The sequence below is a fragment of the Gossypium raimondii genome, chromosome 5, assembly GCF_025698545.1.
Source record: "Gossypium raimondii isolate GPD5lz chromosome 5, ASM2569854v1, whole genome shotgun sequence".
Taxonomy (NCBI): Eukaryota; Viridiplantae; Streptophyta; class Magnoliopsida; order Malvales; family Malvaceae; genus Gossypium; species Gossypium raimondii.
In genome coordinates this window covers 56,768,562-56,787,940 of record NC_068569.1, presented here as the reverse complement: position 1 = coordinate 56,787,940, position 19,379 = coordinate 56,768,562, and the positions used below count along the sequence as shown (strand labels likewise).

The 19,379-nt window shown below is 34.2% G+C and overlaps 3 protein-coding genes across 4 annotated transcripts; all 3 read left to right on the top strand.

Annotated features, from left to right (window-relative positions):
• The first annotated feature begins 1,131 nt into the window (after positions 1 to 1,131).
• LOC105768594 (kinesin-like protein KIN-14F) lies at positions 1,132 to 8,037 on the top strand. The gene is made up of 17 exons (XM_052630672.1): positions 1,132 to 1,353; positions 1,518 to 1,723; positions 3,125 to 3,288; positions 3,399 to 3,542; positions 3,789 to 4,148; positions 4,246 to 4,314; positions 4,473 to 4,697; positions 4,814 to 4,895; positions 4,984 to 5,079; positions 5,167 to 5,346; positions 5,432 to 5,538; positions 5,635 to 5,815; positions 5,905 to 6,321; positions 6,408 to 6,571; positions 6,657 to 6,833; positions 6,932 to 7,620; positions 7,715 to 8,037. The coding sequence occupies exons 2-17, from the start codon at positions 1,570 to 1,572 to the stop codon at positions 7,845 to 7,847; spliced, it is 3,342 nt and encodes a 1,113-aa protein (XP_052486632.1). The 5' UTR covers positions 1,132 to 1,353; positions 1,518 to 1,569; the 3' UTR covers positions 7,848 to 8,037.
• A 285-nt stretch (positions 8,038 to 8,322) lies between these two features.
• On the top strand, positions 8,323 to 9,626 carry LOC105768595 (uncharacterized). Its single transcript, XM_012588603.2, has one exon. The coding sequence runs from the start codon at positions 8,686 to 8,688 to the stop codon at positions 9,571 to 9,573; it is 888 nt and encodes a 295-aa protein (XP_012444057.1). The 5' UTR covers positions 8,323 to 8,685; the 3' UTR covers positions 9,574 to 9,626.
• A 743-nt stretch (positions 9,627 to 10,369) lies between these two features.
• LOC105768592 (UDP-glucose iridoid glucosyltransferase-like) lies at positions 10,370 to 12,004 on the top strand. Of its 2 annotated transcripts, none has more exons than XM_012588600.2 (2): positions 10,370 to 10,890; positions 10,989 to 12,004. In XM_012588600.2, the coding sequence occupies exons 1-2, from the start codon at positions 10,407 to 10,409 to the stop codon at positions 11,861 to 11,863; spliced, it is 1,359 nt and encodes a 452-aa protein (XP_012444054.1). In that variant the 5' UTR covers positions 10,370 to 10,406; the 3' UTR covers positions 11,864 to 12,004. The 2 variants fall into 2 exon arrangements, with proteins under 2 accessions (XP_012444054.1, XP_012444052.1); XM_012588598.2 differs by having other exon boundaries at positions 10,370 to 10,899.
• Positions 12,005 to 19,379: the final 7,375 nt, after the last annotated feature.

Genomic DNA, 19,379 nt, shown 5'->3' with positions numbered 1-19,379 from the left:
AGTAAAGAGGTAATGAGAGAAGCAAAGGGACCCAACGTTTTAATGGGGGATACAAAATGTACAAAAAAGCTAAGCCCTCTGCAATCATTTGAATTGAGGGATCCAACGTTCCAAATTGGACCTAACCCTACTTTTTATATTTTTATTTGCCTCTTCTTCATTTCAAACCAACCAAAAGCATACAATAAAATTAAATTAAAAATTCATATCCCAACGTATACTTCAGATTGGGGCCAACAGTACACAATATTCTAAACAATTCAAAAAGTTAAAAAGCACAGTGTTTTTAAATAAAGGGTATTTGACGGTTAGTATCAGATATCGGAGAAGAAAATTTAAATATTCAAAACAGTTTTATGAAAAAAACTGAATTATAAAAAAGAAGGAGATCATACATTGGCAATTTCAATAATCCAGTGACTTAAATGAAAACTTTTGAACAGTTCAATGACTATTTTGTAACTTCTTAAATAAAGGGTATTTGACAGAAAACCCAAACGTAGAGCTTTCGATTGATTATATTTTAATGACCATTTTGTAACTTTTTAAAATTGAGTGACTAAAACGAAAACTTAATAATAAATAGAGACAATGGGTGTAATTTATCCTTAAATGAAATGAGTGGTGGTGATTTTAATATTCTCAGGTGAATCTTCTCATATTTCTCACCTACTCTCAGTTATTCTTCACCAAAACCCTATGGATGCCCCTATATTGTTGACTAGAAATTTTAAAAATGTAAATAATAGTGGTGAGATATCATGACCAAATTAAATTATGGGATACATTTTTGGTTCACAAAAATGAATATAATCCTTTGATCCAGAAAATTAAAGGGTCCAATATTTGTGATATTTCTAAATCCAATACGTATAGCTATGTTTGCTGAATGCACGTTGGCATCTGTATTGATTACTGTTTCATGCTTTGAAATCAATGGCAAACTTAATCATCACAAAACATTAATCAAGAAATGTAATCAACGGTGTTGATACATGCTTAAATAATCACAAAACATTAAACAAACACCATATATATATATATATATATATATATATATATATATATATTCAATCTTCTTTTTGTCGTCTTTAATAAAATGAAGACACCAACGTTTGAACTTTGAATTTGAGGAGTCCTTTTCTTTGTTCTCTCTGTTCTTTTCCACTCTCCCTCACATACATACATATATCAGTTGTCAGATATCTACATCTATATCTATATCTATATCTATATATATAATATTATATATTGGATCGTTCAAAGTAATTAAACTGATTAGCTTCAACCCTTCAACTTGCTCTTCTCTCCAAGATTTCTGGGTTTCTGCCATTGTTTCAGTACCTCCCAAAGGTTTAGTGTTCTTTCTTAAGTTTCTTGTCTGAAACTGCTTGTTTTCTTTGAAGCATATATTGTTAGCAGAACTTAAGAAAAATGGTTTCTTTCCATGTTTTTTTCTTACCATCTTTTAAGTTGTTTACCAACATTGTTGTTTCATTTTTTTTTTTTTGGTCCAGTGATCAAAATCTTTCACAAGAACTCTTCTTGGGGGAAAAAGTGACTGATAAAATGCCTCAGCTAATCAACTCTAATTCAATTTTCACTTCTCCTTCCAAGAATCTCAAAGGTTTAAAGGCTTTACTCTCTAACAATGTTGAGCCTTCAAACACTGATGATGTCTTCAATGAAAATGAATTAGCTCAAAGAAAAGCTGAAGAAGCAGGTATATTCTACATACACACACATCCATCCATCCATCCATCTATCCATCCATACATATATAATATATATATATATATATCTTTCTCTGAGAAAGTTGCTTCTGGTATTATCATTAGTATTATTACTTGTTGATACCATCATAGTGCTGATTTAGGTCCACATCAATTGGATTGTTAGGTGTATATTTAATTTTTAAGTACAAAAGGGGTTGCATGAAGGTATTGTCTTTTAAGTTTTAGGTTCAATAGTGACATTCTAACATGTTTGAAGTTAGAATGTTTCAATAGTTGTAACCCTTTCCTTATCCTTGAACTACGATCTCGTTTTGTAAAAATCTTTTGTAAAAAATAAAAGAAGATCCACTTCTGCATGTTACTTTAGTTTTGGTGTAGGGTATTGGGACATTCCAACTCATTATTATCAGTGTCTCTTTCTCTTTTTCATCTTTTTCTTTTCCTTATTTTTGGGGCTAAATAGATGATGAGCATCAATTAAGCAGTTAATAAAAATTATGATGGTAAAGAAAAGGAACAAAGGGTAAATTGAGAAGTGCATGTGAAGTATTTGATGTTAATAATATGATATTTTAGAGATGAAATGATAGATGAGTAGAGTTTAGTTTTTAAGATCTTGCCAATGAGGCATGGCTCGGTTGGCAAAGGTGGAGGCTTTGGATCTTGTGCATTTAGGTTCGAGATCCATCATGTGCAATTATATGAGTGGGTCTCCAAGTCCCACCATGTGCAGTTTTCATATGTGAGTTCTAGTCTAGTTAGTCTAGTTTGTTGGCTTTAATCTGAACTGTACTAGTTCTTATTCTAGTTGTGTTGTAATGGTTTGGTTCTACTTTGTGATTTGTTAGACAATCCTTGTTGTAATAGTTTGATACTTCCTCGGACATATATTTGTTTTGATACTTTGATTGTATTTGTAACACTTTCAAAAAAAATTTTGAAATATGAGTCTTCATGATCCTCTAAATACATGGAAATAACTTGGAAAATTCTAAACATATCCATGTTCGGGCACATACTCTCGAGACCGAGTAACATAGGATCACATTGTTCTAATACTTTTAAGGCTATAACAAAGGAGCAATAGCTCAAAGTATTTTAATTGTTGTTCCAAATTGTGATTAGAGTTTAGGATCATATTGCTTGTGGGAGATTAATGAAATTTGGAGTCTAAAAACTTATGTTCTCTGGCTCTTCATTTTTTTTTAGTATCCATACCTGATATTCCTGTCTAACACATACATATGAGGATATGAGCTTTAAAGATCCTCCAAACACAGAAAAAACTGACATACCCTTGTTAGACACATATCAGTATCGGATACTCAAACCTGAGACCCGGTAACATAGAGAAAAAACTAACTGCATTAATCCTTTATGTCAATCAGCTTCAAGGAGGTACCAAGCAGCAGAGTGGTTGAGACAGATGGACCAAGGTGCATCAGAAACCCTGCCCAAAGAACCCTCTGAAGAAGAATTTTGCCTTGCACTTCGAAATGGGCTCATTCTTTGCAATGTCCTTAACAAAGTCAATCCTGGAGCTGTTCTTAAGGTTCTCAAATGGAATGCTGTCACATTTCTTTCACAAACTTTATTATGTTCTATCATTGTTCGAAATAAAAAATTGAACTGCTTCTGATTATGAAACTTGTTTGTATACAGATAGTGGAAAATCCAGTAATCCCAGACCAGTCAACAGAAGGAGCAGCACAATCTGCTATTCAGTATTTTGAAAACATGAGGAATTTCTTGGTAGCTGTAAAAGATATGCAGCTCTTGACCTTTGAAGCTTCTGATGTTGAAAAGGTTTCAAATTAGAACTTAGATATGTATTAAACTTATGTACTGTTTTCAGTTCTTCAGCCTTTGTAGCATACTTCTCTACCTGGCCTACTTTGCAATCCAAGTAGTTCAAGCTCCATCAATTATTTCTTTAAGAAGCATGTTTTTGCCCATTGATTCGAAATTTCCCGGCTATCTGCATTGTTATCTTGATGGTTCTATTTGCTTCAAGTATGCTGTTTAATGAATACAAAAAACTTGAATCTTCAGGGTGGTTCAATGACTAAAGTTGTGGACTGCATTCTATGTCTGAAAGGATATTATGAATGGAAGCAAGCAGGAGGAATTGGAGTTTGGAGATACGGAGGAACTGTAAAGATTACGGCCTTCCCAAAAGGGTCACTACCTTCCTTGATTGGAAGTGAAAGTGCCGACGATTCTCTGGATGGGTCAGATTCATCGCAATATGAACAATTATTGGAGTTTCTCCATCTCTCTAATGAAGTCACAATTGAGGAGTCCAAAACTGCCAATGCTCTAGCTTTTCTTTTTGATCGCTTCGGTCTTTGGCTTCTACAAGCTTACCTTAGAGACAGCAATGGGATTGAAGAATTCCCCTTGAATGCAATGGTAGGTAAGATCCTTGCCAAATTATCGATCTGTCTAAACCGAGTCAGTTCTTTGTTTTATCATGTAGTCCGGTATGATCTATTGATCAAATTTGCAGTTAGTAGATACATTAATCAGTAAGATCGTGAAGGACTTCTCAACATTGCTTGTTTACCAAGGAACACAGGTAATACGAACTTCAAACTGCCAGTATGCCACTGTCCTGATTAGTATTTATGCCTTGGAAAGCAAGTAACTATGCTTGTAGTTACAAGACAAATACCTTATTGTCATTCTCCCTGAGCTGAAATGATCTAATAGTTTCTTTTGTTGCTTCTTTTCCAGCTTGGGCTGTTTCTGAAGAAACTCCTGAAAGCTGACATGAATTCTCTATCAAAATCCAATTTTATAGAAGCCATCTCACTATATCTCGGTCAAAAGACTAGCCTGGCATCAAATGATGTCTCCAAGTTCTGCATCTGTGGTGGGAAACGAGACATTGTTCGCCGTAGCATTAGTCATTCTGCCATTAATGCAGACCTTCTTGATCTTCAGCAGAGAGAAATACAGGTTAGAAACTTTTTTCCCTTAGTAACTGATCTGCTATCATTCATTAGCTCGTGAATACTTCTAAACATACCTTAGACAACTGACATCCTGTTGTCTTATGTTTTATATCATTTTAGGACATCAAATTAGATTTTCAACAAACAAAGCTTGAAGTCAAACAGATTCATTCAAATTGGGAAGAAGAACTTAAGAGACTAGGTAAGAATCTTACAACCAAAGACATTACATATTCATTTTAACATGTTTTTGAATAAAATTATGAAACTGTATATTTTTCCTTTTTTAGTGCATCATATCAAGGGTCTCGAAGTGGCATCCTCTTCTTATCACAAGGTATTAGAAGAAAATCGTATGCTTTACAATCAAGTCCAAGACCTCAAAGGTTTGCATCTATGTTGGATACATGAACTGAATCTATGCTTGTTATGAATGGTTATTGACTTAAATCCTTTTTATGATGTTCAAACAGGAACAATACGAGTTTACTGTCGAGTGAGGCCCTTTTTTCAAGGCCAAACAAACGGACAATCAACTGTGGATTACATAGGAGAAAATGGAAACATCATGATTGTCAATCCTTTAAAGCAGGGCAAAGATGCAAGAAAAGTATTCTCTTTTAACAAAGTGTTTGGACCAACCGTCTCACAAGGTATTTTCCTATACAATATGGTTAAGTCTTTGTTATCCATCACGTCTTTCTTCTTACATTCATATCGTGATGGCATTATTCTCAGAACAAATATATGTCGATACTCAACCGCTGGTCAGATCTGTATTAGATGGCTTTAACGTTTGCATCTTTGCATATGGACAAACTGGCTCAGGAAAGACATATACAATGGTATATTCGTCAACCGTACTTGTGTATCCAACTGCACAAAGTCTTCTTTTCTTTCATCTAGCTTTAATTGCAATTCGTTTTCTTTGTTCTTCGTAGAGTGGACCGGATTTGAATACCAAGCAAACGTGGGGTGTAAACTACCGTGCTCTAAGTGACCTGTTTCAAATATCCAAGGAGAGATCAGATTTTGTTAAATATGAAGTTGGTGTGCAAATGATTGAAATATACAATGAACAAGTGAGAGATTTATTAGTCATGGATGGCTCAAATAGAAGATATCCTTTCACATTTACTTTCTTGTTTATATAGTTGAACTGTATAACTTTATTGAATCTGGCATACGGTTCACCTTAACAACCCATACATTGGATATTCGGAACAATTCTCAGTTGAATGGCCTAAATGTGCCTGATGCAAGTTGGGTTCCAGTTGCAAGTACTCAAGATGTTCTTGAACTGATGAGAACAGGTCAAAAGAATCGTGCTGTAGGTGCTACGGCTTTAAACGAGCGAAGTAGCCGTTCTCACAGTGTTTTGACTATTCATGTGTATGGTAAAGAGTTGGTTTCTGGATCTATTCTCAAAGGTTGCCTGCATTTGGTGGATTTGGCTGGGAGCGAGAGAGTGGATAAGTCCGAGGCAGTAGGTGACAGATTGAAGGAAGCTCAACACATAAATAAATCACTCTCGGCACTAGGAGATGTCATCTCAGCACTTGCACAAAAGAGTGCACATATTCCTTACAGAAATAGCAAGCTTACTCAAGTATTACAAGATTCTTTAGGTATATATATATACACAAATATATATACATATGTTTGAATTTTATGTTCTTTAGTTGTTCATATCTTACTTCTTTTTGTGTGATAGGTGGTCATGCTAAAACATTAATGTTTGTACATATAAGTCCTGAAGTCAATTCCATTGGAGAGACAGTAAGCACACTGAAGTTTGCTGAGAGGGTTGCTTCCATAGAACTCGGGGCAGCTAAATCAAACAAGGAAACCGGTGAAATCCGAGAACTTAAAGAAGAGGTGAGTTATTAAAATTTTTAAGTGCCATTGTTATATATAGTTTGGATGCAAAATTGTCTTATACCTTATTTAAACATTGTCATAGATATCAAATCTTAAACTTGCATTGGAAAAGAAAGAAGCAGAAGTAGAACAACTGAAAGGTGGAACTGCTCGAAGCGCGACTGAATCTCAACGAGCAAGAGCGGTTTCACCTTTCCATTTTCCAAGACGTAAGCCTGAATCATCTCCGAGACGTGGTGATGATAATAGAATCACAGAGGTAACTGAAGAAATATTGGACATTCAAAGTTCGACAGGAGTTTGTTGAATAATGAAACTGCTTACATCTATTTTATGGCTATATTGGATCCTTTTCAGGCTAGAAGCTGTTCTTCGGGTAAGCAAAGGAGGTCAAGATTTCCATCCGTGTTTGCAGACAAGGAGACATTTCCTAAGATGCCTATTCTAGCTGAAGAGAGATTACTGAGTGTAGTAAATGCAAGATCACCGTCTCCTCCTGTTCGGAGGTCCTTATCCACTGATAGAGGAGCCTTAATTAGAAGCAGGATCAAGGCTGACACAGTTGAAAATCAACCAGTCTCAAAAGTACCATTTCCGGCTAGAGTACCGGTTAACAAATCCTTAGCCAGTACAACCGTGATCCCATCAGTAGATAGCAACTCCTCCAGGGTTCATGTAAGTTCTCAAGAGATTTCCAAACAAGATAGCATCTCTGATAAACTTAGCACGACGAAACTGCATCCGGAACATGAAGAAGAGCAGTTTAGGCAAGCCCTTAATGTTAGACAAGGTGGAATAAGGAAAAGCAAGGCTGAGAGCAAAGCTAAAATGAAGCACCAACTGCCTACAAGACTTCATAAAACCGATGCAGCAGTCACATTGCTTTCTGAAATAGATGCTGGTGAGAAAATAGAGGAGCCTCGAAAAAGCGACTTCTCCGAGACAGAAAATGAGAATACACTCATTGGCTCTCTTACATCCAGCGCGTTGAAGACGAAGAGGTTTCGACAAAACATCACCAGGAATTCACAGAATGTTGAACCAAGGTGTACTTTCAATGCTTTCTTTTACCAATTTCCATTTATAAGTTATGATATACCATCAATTTAGTAGTAACGTACATTGTATTACCATGTGCAGGGGCTCAGTGCAAGCAGTAGAACCTTTTCTGGGAGAGAAAAACCGACAAGTAAAGGATGGAAGTAAAACTTTGATGCCTGAATTTCGAAGGAGCCGGTCATCACCTCGTGGGAAATTTTTGGTTTTGCCTTGATGATACTACAGTATATAGGGGAATTAAATTCTTGGAATTTGATATATTTTTAAAGGTTTTGTACAGTAAGTACTGAGGTTGGTGTTTCCAAATTCCAGGTTGCATTTGCTGATCAAGATATGTCATTGAAGCTGATTATATGCACACTTAAAAACATATATATATATATGATTTGTTTTACTTGAGAGAAGGTCTATATTTCATTAAATATAATCAAGGATACCTTCAAACACAAGTCATATGAATAAAATGTTAATCGGACTCGGTTATGAGTGAATAATTGCATCCATATATTTTTCAAACCAAATACCAGATAACTTATTTTTCATCCATTGTTTTTTTGCAGACAATCTTGTACACTACTGTTTTAAAGTATTGCCTAAATTTAGACATTGATTTAGATGGCTTTTAAAAAACTTGTTCAAAGGTCTATAAATAGTAATGGTAGAGAAAAACCAGAAAATTTTCTGTTTAAGATTGATAAACATTGACAACCTCAGTTTAGATGTAAAATTTGCGAAGTTAAACTTCCATTGTTACTAACTCCGAAACCATTAGCATGGAACCATTTCTTCAACTCATATATCTGCAAATTTTCAATCCATTAATACGTATTGGTTTCAATATATTATCTTCTAGTATATGGTCAGTTTTAGGCTTTCAGCTTTCTCAGAATAGCCTATTTTAGATGCATATCTCACATTCATGCAACATTTGAGGCTAAATGTCTCATCCACTTCATGCAGAAAAGAAAGTAGATTTGGATCATATCGGGTATAGCCAGAGCATTTGCTAACAGCTGCAAGTTTGAAACACCATTGTGCCGAGGGCCTCAACAATGTTAAAAAATCTCAAGGGAGCTGCATTACCTAATGTTCCAAGGCCACCGCCATCAACGGGGAAACAGAAGGAGAATCAGGTAACAACGGATAATGCTGCACAATGTTCAGTCACCTCTATCTACGGTGCCAATATTGGGGACTTGTACCGCAAAGTAACGGCTACATGGTGCAAAAGCCCGGTTAGCCATTCGTTTACTATAAGTGTAGAAAGTCCTTGTGATGATCAAAGCCATAATACCTGCAAGATTGATTTAAATGGATGGCAATTTTGGGGAAAAAAAGGTCTGAAAAACATCGAAATAGATGGCGAAAGGGTCGATATTTATTGGGATTTTCGAGAAACGAAGTTCAATGCTAGCCCCGAGCCTTGCTCAGACTATTATGTAGCAATGGTGTGTGATGAAAAAGTGGTATTAGTTATAGGTGACATGAAAAAAGATGCTTTAAAAAGAACCAAGAAAAAACTTTCCTTGATAGACCCTAACTTGTTGTGCAAGCAAGAGCATATTTGTGGGAAAAGACTCTTTTGTTCCAAGACCAAACTTGGTGAAGGGATACAAGAACACGACATTATAATCGAGAACTGTCTATCCGATCCCGATGATCCCGAAATGTGGGTTACCATAGACGGTACCACCATCATTCGAGTTATGAACCTTCATTGGAGGTTCAGAGGAAATGAAATAGTCACAGTTAACAAAACACCTATACAAATTTTCTGGGATGTACATGACTGGTTATATAATAAATCCAGTTCAAGCCATGGATTATTTATTTTCATACCAGGTGAACCGGATTCAAACTCTATCATCAACAGTGATGATGATTGCAACATAAATGTTCCAAAGTTTTGTTATGTTTTATATGCTTGGAAAACTGAGTAGGCATCATTCTCTTTCACGGTGGAAACTATAAACATTTGTTTTGGTTTGGTCTAGTTTAGTAATTGTATGTTACATCTATGTTTCCGGATTTGTATGTGAACTCAATATAGACCTAATGAGTGTATGTTAAGTTTTTTTAATATATATATTTATAAGATCATATCTCGATTATGTCTAAAAATATGTTGAAGATAAAATCATGGGTAATTTAATTAAAAATTCTATCATATGCGTATACGTGCGAAAACAAAATACTTAGAACATAAATGTTAGTTTAAAAATAATATACAATAAATAATGAAATGCTTGGTTTGGAACTAATTAATAATAACATATAAAATATATACAACATTAAAATAAAAAAATAAATTAAATTGTGAGTAAAATAAAATTTAAACACGTTAATACATCATATCAAGAATTCTAATTGCACCACAATTGGTTTAGAACTAAATCCTTCCACTTATCGAGCGGCTACCCAGCCCGACCCATGAACAGGTCTACTTGTAACATAAACTTAATCAATAATATTATCAATATATACAACAGATGAAGATAATAAAACATGCATAAAAAATTAAAATATAAATCTTATATTAAAATAAAATTTTGGTTTCAAATATAAAAAATTATAGAAAAATATTTTCGTATTGGGTTTATTTTCCACTCAAACAAAGACTACAGCAGGCTTTTTTGAAAAAGTAAGGGTCAAATTTGGTGTCCTGATTGACTATAGGAAAAATTAGTTTTTAATAACTAAATCTCTTTTTATTTATTGACTCCATTAGCCTTCGAGTTCTCCACCAGTAAGTCTAGAGAAAGAGAAAACAAAAATGGAGAAACAAGAGAAATCCGGTCATTTGGTGCTTGTTATGGCACCCTTCCAAGGCCACTCAACTCCCATGCTCCAGCTAGCTACTATCTTGCACTCAAAGGGCTTCTCAATCACTATAGTTCACCCTGAATTGAACTCTCTTAACCCTTCTAACCACCCCGAATTCACCTTCGTATCCATACTAGATAAGATCAAGGAATCTCAACTCTCAGATGAAGACCTTGCAGATAAGCTCAAGAATTCTCTAGTCTCAACTGAAGATGTTGCAGGTTCCTTGCAGAGTCTCAACAAAAACTGTGCAGCACCATTACAAAAATGCCTCGAAAACATTTTGCACTCTCATCACCATATTGCTGCTGTCATTTTTGACGCACTCATATTTTGCTCTCAAACTATAGTCAACGAACTGGGGATACCCGGGATAACTTTGCGTACAAGTTCGGCTACAACATTGCTATTATTTCCGGTACTTCCTCAACTTGGTGAGAAAGGTATACATACCACTTTAATATTTGGTTGCAACAAGTTGTATACATGATGATCATACGTAATTTTGGTCTGGGTTAAATTTGTGTTGCAGAATTAATGTCTGGAATTGAATCACCAGAGCTTCAAGCTCTGCAGCTTCAACGCTTACGAGCATTAATAGTACAGAATCCGACTCAAGCGATGATGGAGGTGAGGGCTGCATTCACAAATATGATTAAGTTCTCATCAGCTATAATTGTGAACTCAATGGAATTTTTGGAACTAGAAGCACTGTCAAAGGTAAGACAATACTTTCCTACTCCAATTTTCACAGTAGGACCATTACACAAATTAGCTCCAGCCATTTGCGGCTCATTATTGACTGAAGATGATAAATGCATCTCTTGGCTTAACAAACAAGCCCCCAAATCTGTCATCTATGTGAGCTTTGGTAGTATTGCCAACATTGATAAGCAAGAACTAATTGAGACAGCTTGGGGATTATCCAACAGTAAACAACCCTTCCTGTGGGTGGTTAGACCTGGTATGGTTTGTGGCTCAGAATGGATTGAATCTTTGCCAAACGGATTTGAGGAGAGTGTGGGAGAAAGAGGTTGCATTGTGAAATGGGCACCTCAAAAGGAAGTGTTGGCTCATGCTGCAGTGGGTGGATTTTGGAGCCACTGTGGGTGGAATTCAACCATTGAGAGCATTTGTGAAGGGGTACCAATGCTATGCAGACCTTTCTTTGGCGACCAACTCTTGAACACAAGTTACATATGTAATGTTTGGAAAATAGGCTTGGAATTGCAGAATCTAGAAAGAGGGAATACAGTAAGAACAATAAAACGACTAATGGTGGATATGGAAGGAAAGGATATCAGGGAGAGAGCTATGGATTTGAAGAAGAAAGCTGCTCTTTGTCTTATGGAAGACGGTTCTACAAGTTGTTCTTTCAATGGGTTAATAAAGCAGATATCAGTTTAAGAGTGTTGGGTTTAGAACAGAAGCAGACAAGCTCAGCTTGTGTCTTGTGCAGCAAGCCTCGATACTTGCTGAGCAAACAACTTGTTTCAAGTAAAAATAAGGAAGAAAAAGAAGAAAATGAAGAGAGTATTGATGAACAAATTCTGATTTCATTCATAAAAATGAGCAATGGCATAATGCCTATACATAAACCAAGCACTAAGCTTGTCAAAATCAGCAAAATGTTTACCTAATGGTTACCTAACACCACTAAGCATTGAAACTTGAAGTAATTAACTTGTAAATACAAGCAAAGCTGAATAAACAGCTCATCAATCAGGATATTACATCAATCATCAACCTAGCATAGTTGAAAATGAACTAAGATACATTTCATTAACTAAACATTACAAAATGAACAAAACTAGATCAATTTAAGCTTGCTGCAGTAGCTTCTGCCTTGCTCGATCTTCATGGTCTGCATGTTGGCTGGTGTGGCAGCATGCTGGCCAACTTCATCAAAGAGACATGAAATTAAACATCCTTGTAGTTCTACTTTGCAATTACCCCACAAACAAATACCCAATGAATTTCCCACGAAAATTGGCAGGTTGGATTCTCCCTACTTTCTTTTCTTCCACAATAAGTTGGTTCTCAATAATTTAATATATAACTTTATTAATCAGGATCTATGTCAAATCATCAAGAACAAATTTAGATGTAGAAGCGTACTTTATTACATCAAATCATCTCATCATCAATTATAAATTAGTTATTAAAGTATCTATATATATTTGGCTCATACTTTATTTAATAACTAAAGCCCGATAAACATTAACCAAATTAAATTATTTTTAATTTGAGCTGATCTTTATGATACTAAACAATAACTTAAAATTACTATTATTATATATGTGATGTCTACATTTTCCAACACTTGATACGTTTATGACGCAAATACCATTATGATTTGCCATTAGAGAGGCACAATAACTTTTAGGTGAACTCTAAAAAGATGAAGATAAATTAAACTATATTCATGTAAGTTATGCAAAAGAGGACCTAACGCTAGCCCGTGACAAGATAGGTCAAAAAAGCTTTAAATGTCTTATATATGTGTTCCTAGACTTTTTGTCTCATAAGATGTCGCTAATTTTGGCAAAAGTTGACACAATCTTATGATGAGATTGTAAAAGCAAAACCTGAAAGAACTTAAAATAATTGAAAACAAATCGTGATATAAACCTTAAAATAAAGTATTTTTGCGTTGTTATGAGAGAAAAAAAACCATATCTAAAATCATTAAATTATTAATAAATTTATACTTTGGTTAATCAACTTTAAAAAATTATAAAATAGTTATTAAATTATTTGAAAACTTTTATCTAAATGAATAGGTTGTTAAGTTTTTTTTTTTTTTTGAAGTCTGGCTAGTGAGCTCCACACGATACTTCAACAATCGTTATCATGACGGATCAGTATTCAATATAGCCAGAGCATTTGCTATCAGCTGCAAGTTTGAAACACCGTTGTGCCGAGGGCCTCAACAATGTTAAAAAATCTCGAGGGAGCTGCATTACCTAATGTTCCAAGTTCACCGCCATCAACGGGGAAACAGAAGGAGAATCGGGTAACAACGGATAATCTTTGCACAATGTTGATCTCCTTTATCTACGATTGCCAATATTGGGGACTTGTACATAAAGTAACAGCTACATGGTGCAAAAGCCGGTTAGCCATTCGTTTACTATAAGTGTAGAAAGTCCTTGTGATGATCAAAGCCATAATACCTGCAAGATTGATTTAAATGGATGGCAATTTTGGGGAAAAAAGGTCTGAAAAACATCGAAATAGATGGCGAAAGGATCGATATTTATTGGGATTTTCGAGAAACGAAGTTCAATGCTAGCTCGAGCCTTGCTCAGACTATTATGTAGCAATGGTGTGTGATGAAAAAGTGGTATTAGTTATAGGTGACATGAAAAAAGATGCTTTAAAAAGAACCAAGAAAAAACTTTCCTTAATAGACCCTAACTTGTTGTGCAAGCAAGAGCATATTTGTGGGAAAAGACTCTTTTGTTCCAAGACCAAACTAGGTGAAGGGATACAAGAACACGACATTATAATCGAGAATTGTCTATCCGATCCCGATGATCCCGAAATGTGGGTTACCATAGACGATACCACCATCATTCGAGTTGTGAACCTTCATTGGAGGTTCAGAGGAAATGAAATAGTCACAGTTAACAAAACACCCGTACAAGTTTTGTAACACCCCTTACCCGAGACCGTTTCCGGAGTCGAGCACGAGGCATTACGTAACTTATCTTACTAATTCGGAGCATAAAAATTTACATTGCAAATTAATTTCACTATTTACAGCAAAGCTGTCCAATCATGCAGCAGTTACTAAATTAATTATAACTCGAGCTACGGAACTCAAAATTTAATTCCGTAAATTTTCCATGAAACTAGACTCATATATCTTCCTAACATAAAATTTTTAGAATTTTTGGCTTAGCCAATTAGTACAGTTTATTAGTTAAATTCTCCCCTGTTTTACCACCTGACTGTCCTGACCTCTTGTCACTAAAAATAAGTTTTCTCACTGTACTATTTTCATATGAAGTTATTACTTGTTTCTACAGAAAATAGACTCAATAAGGAATCTAAGCATGTAAAATACAACTCATAAATATTTTTTTACAATTTTTAATGATTTTCTAAACTCAAAATAGGGGACTCCAAAAATAGTTCTGACCCTATCTTACTAAAATTCACATATCTTAAAATATAAATTTCCTTTTGCTACACGTTATTTTTCCATGAAAATAGACTCAATAATATTTAATTCCATATATAATTTACCCTCTAATTTATTTTATACCATCCTAGGTGATTTTTCAAAGTCACGTCACAGTGCTGCCTGAATTCTGTTTCTTTGCAAAATTCTATCCTTTCATTATTTCCTTGCATAATTTATCACCTAGACTTTCATAACAACAAACACCTTCATACTTAACCATTTTAATGATCATAAATCATCAAATTCTTACACATCATTCATTAGCAAAATCATAGTCACAAACACACAAAATAACTAAATCCCTATACATGCCATAACTCAAACGTGTTTCGACATAAAATACCGAGCAGTTGTGGTTGATAGTGTGGACGATCTCCGACTTCTTTAGGATACTTGAAGTAGCTTTTCAATACTATAAGAGAAAGAGAAATAAAAGAAGTAAGCATAAAGCTTAGTAAGTTTACTAGCAAATAAATAACCATATTTAACTTAAATAATTAAACTCAAGTCTATATCTCTAGTTTACTCTTTAGTTAATCTCATACTAGTTCTCTTACTTATTTACTTAGAATACTTGTGTGCATAACTTACTCAACTCTTGCTACATAGTTGAACATCAATTGATAGTATAATAAGTTCTTAACTCTTATAACTTACCTGAGCTTGCCATTTATGCTTTAAACTAAACTTTCATGAACATGATTCGTTTACAAGCCCGTTGAGCTACATTGGAATAATAAGGATACTCAGGTCTCTTCTGATAATAACATGCCAAAGCCATGTTCCAGACATGGTCTTACATGGGATGTTCTCATGTTGGTGCCCATGCCATGTCCCAGACATGGTCTTATAGGGGACCTCTCATCTCGGTGCCAACGCCATGTCCCAGACATGGTCTTACATGAGACCTCTCGTCTCGGTGCCCATGCCATGTCCCAGACATGGTCTTACAGGAGACCTCTCATGATCTTAAGGATGCCAATGCCATGTGCCAGACATGGTCTTATATGAGATCTCTTTACCCAAATGTCATGACATTTGTATCCAGTACCATCCTTATGTATCAACGGGACTTTTTAATTTTTATTCTCTATCATCTCATGCTTGGATCATCATCAAATAAATTCATAAAATAAATTCATAATTGCTGGAAAATAACAGCATTAATAATAAATATTGAAATATTGCATTTATTTACCGTAAACTTATCTCGGTATCAAATATAGTCCAATTCAACAACTTAGTCTTCAACTTTATTCTTCCCTTTGTCTAACCTCGAGTTTCGTTCTTTTTGATCTAAAATAGAAAATTTAACTTATTTAATACTCACATTCATCAAAACAGCCCTCCACTCTAACTTTTTCAAAATTATGATTTTGCCCCTAAACTTTTACATAATTACATTTTTTCCCCAATGCTCGGAAATTAAACTTCATCTCTTATTCTTATATTTTATGACATGCTGAACATTTTTCCCTTCTATGGCAACATCAAATTCCCACTCTAACATGTACTTATGAACATTAGGTATTTTTACCGATTATGTCGTTTTACTCGTTTTCGCTTAAAATCGCTTAACAAAAATTGTTTAACATAATTTCTAGCTTCATATTATATCATTAAACATCAAAATAAACACTTTTCACCTATGTGTATTTTTCCAAATAAAAACCCTAGGTTAAATTATTGCTAAAATAAGCTAAATTAAGCTACCGGGATCTCAAAAACGTAAAGAACATTAAAAACGGGGCTTGGGATCACTTACTATGGAGCTTGGAAGCTTGAAAAACCTAACTATGGCTTCCCCCCTTGCTGATTTCGTCCTAATGAAGAAGATGATGATTTTTGCCATCTTTTTCCCTTTTAATTATTTTTATTACTAGATTACCAAATTGCCCCTAACTTAAAAATTTTCTATTTCACTTATCTCATGTCCATTTTTGTCTACCAAGTTACCAATGGTCTAATTACCATATAAGGACCTCCAATTTAAATTTTCGTAACAATTGGGCACCTCTAACATGTACAACTCAACTTTTGCACTTTTTACAATTTAGTCCTTTTGACTAAATTGAGTGCTCAAACGTCAAAATTTTCGAACGAAATTTTCATGAAATCATTTTGTGAAATCATAGACCATAAAAATATAAGAAAAATAAAATTTTTCTCATCGTATTTGTGGTCCCGAAACCACTGTTCCGAAAACTTTGAATTTAGGCCATTACAAGTTTTCTGGGATGTACATGACTGGTTATATAATAAATCTGATTCAAGCCATGGATTATTTATTTTCATACCAGGTGAACCTATAAAATCCCTTACCCGTATCCAACACCGGAATAGGGTACGAGGCAATACCAGAACACATACATTTGTAAACATATTTAACCGAGTTAAAAATTTCATCTAAATTAAAACTCTCAAAATTATTAACATGCTTTTATAACTCTTCACAATATATCCTCAAAATATTATAATCTTAATAAATAGAGTCTACGAGACCCGATACATACTCATGCAATTCAATGCTTCATTTCCATTTCATTCAATTCGCAATTTCTCATGCTCACAATTTAAATCTTATCACTAGCAATTTCCATTTAATTCACGTACAATTCAATGTCACTAAGTTTAACACTAATACGTATTTACCATTTAACTCAACGTTTAACGATTATACCATTCATTAACACATTTATGAAATTCTCAATTTTGCAATGAAGATATCACTTTGGCTTAAATAACAACATCATCTTGGTATAAATACACTACCACTTATCCATTTGCTTTAATTCTTTTGGGCCCATTTGTCACTTACCATCTTAATCAAATTAGGGAACGGTTACAGAAAATTGAGTAATTCACTTCCACTTTGCCATAGTATAACTATGGTCTCACTTATGATCACTTATCACTTGTCCCTGATCAGATAAGTGTAGCTAGACTACCACTTATCATTTTGTCACTTGATCAGATAAGTGTAGCTGATGCTACCACTTATCACTTTGTCACTTGATCAGATAAGTGTAGCTGATGCTACCACTTATCACTTTGTCACTTGATCAGATAAGTGTAGCTAATGCTACCACTTATCACTTTGTCACTTGATCAGATAAGTGTAGCTAACGCTATCACTTATCACTTTCACTTATCACTTTGTCACTTGATCAGATAAGTGTAGCTAACGCTACCACTTATCACTTTGTCACTTGATCAGTTAAGTGTAGCTAACGCTACCACTTATCACTTTGTCACTTGATCAGATAAGTGTAGCTAATGCTACCACTTATCACTTTGTCACTTGATCAGATAAGTGTAGCTAATGCTACCACTTATCACTTTGTCACTTGATCAGATAAGTGTAGCTAACGCTAACACTTATCACTTTGTCACTTGATCAGATAAGTGTAGCTAAAGCTATCACTTATCACTTTCACTTATCACTTTGTCACTTGATCAGATAAGTGTAGCTAAAGCTATCACTTATCACTTTGTCACTTGATCAGATAAGTGTAGCTAAGCTCTCACTTAACACTTTATCACTTGATCAGAAGTACTCAAATCCGGCGTTCCACTCCATTTGATCATTTATTCAGTTTTCGCATTTTTATTTTATTCTCATTTCATCAATAAATATATATTTCATCATACATTATATAATTCATGAAATTAACATTTAATCATTAAATTTCAACCATATGAACTTACCAGGCTAATTTGCAGAAATACCAAGATACAATGGCATTTTGATAATTTTCCATTTTCTCAAATTTTTTTACCCGATCTTAATCTAAATTAATTTTTCATTGAATAAAACAACTCATTTCATGCAATTTGGTTATTTTTGACATTTTTCCAAAATTACCCCAAAAGTTTTACTTTTATTCAATTTAGTCCTCAAGCCCAAATCATGCAAATTAACCATTTGAAATGCAAATCCATGCTAGCATAATATTCATAAATTTATTTTCCTCCTCCTCCTCTCCATTCCACATCCTTAATTTACATAACATGCTTATAAGTAACATTATCTATAATTTCACTATTTTCTTGTAAATTTATTCAAAGATGTCCATTTGAGTCATAGCCACTAAATCATTTATATCTTGAGCTACAGAAATCCAAATTAATATCCGTAAATTTTTCCTGAAACTAGACTCACATATCTTCTTGCCATAAAATTTTCAGAATTTTTGGTTCAGCCAAATAGAACAGTTTATTCTTTAAAGTTTCCCCTGTTTTGCTGTCTGACAGTTCCGACCACTCTTCACTAAAAATTAATTATCTCATTGTACAGAATTTTGATGATGTTCCCGTTTATTTCATTTGAAAATAGATTCATTAAGGATTCTAATAATATAAATTATAACTCATAATTATTTTTCTTCAATTTTTGATGATTTTCCAAATTCAGAACAGGGGAACCCGAAATCATTCTAACACTGTCTCACAAAATTTATTATATCTCATGATTTGCAATTATATTGCTTACACTGTTTATTCTATGAGAAACTAGACTCAATAAAATTTAATTTCATATTTTATTCATCTTCTAATTCAATTCCCACAATTTTTGGTGATTTTTCAAAGTTAACCTACTGCTGCTGTCTAAACTGTTTTAGTGCAAAATTTTGATTACTAAGTTTATAACACTCTTATTTTCTTTCTCTACACTATTTCTCATCACTTTCTCTTATTTTCTCTTCATTAACATACCAAGAACATAAAACC

Bases quoted from the DNA above. Each gene is read 5' to 3' on its own strand.
- LOC105768594 (XM_052630672.1), top strand. From the start codon at position 1,570: ATGCCTCAGCTAATCAACTCTAATTCAATTTTCACTTCTCCTTCCAAG. The intron at 4,315-4,472 runs GTAATACGAACT...CTTCTTTTCCAG, and splicing joins TTGTTTACCAAGGAACACAG to CTTGGGCTGTTTCTGAAGAA. The intron at 5,539-5,634 runs GTATATTCGTCA...TGTTCTTCGTAG, and splicing joins CAGGAAAGACATATACAATG to AGTGGACCGGATTTGAATAC.
- LOC105768595 (XM_012588603.2), top strand. From the start codon at position 8,686: ATGTTAAAAAATCTCAAGGGAGCTGCATTACCTAATGTTCCAAGGCCA.
- LOC105768592 (XM_012588598.2), top strand. From the start codon at position 10,407: ATGGAGAAACAAGAGAAATCCGGTCATTTGGTGCTTGTTATGGCACCC. The intron at 10,900-10,988 runs GTATACATACCA...TTTGTGTTGCAG, and splicing joins TCCTCAACTTGGTGAGAAAG to AATTAATGTCTGGAATTGAA.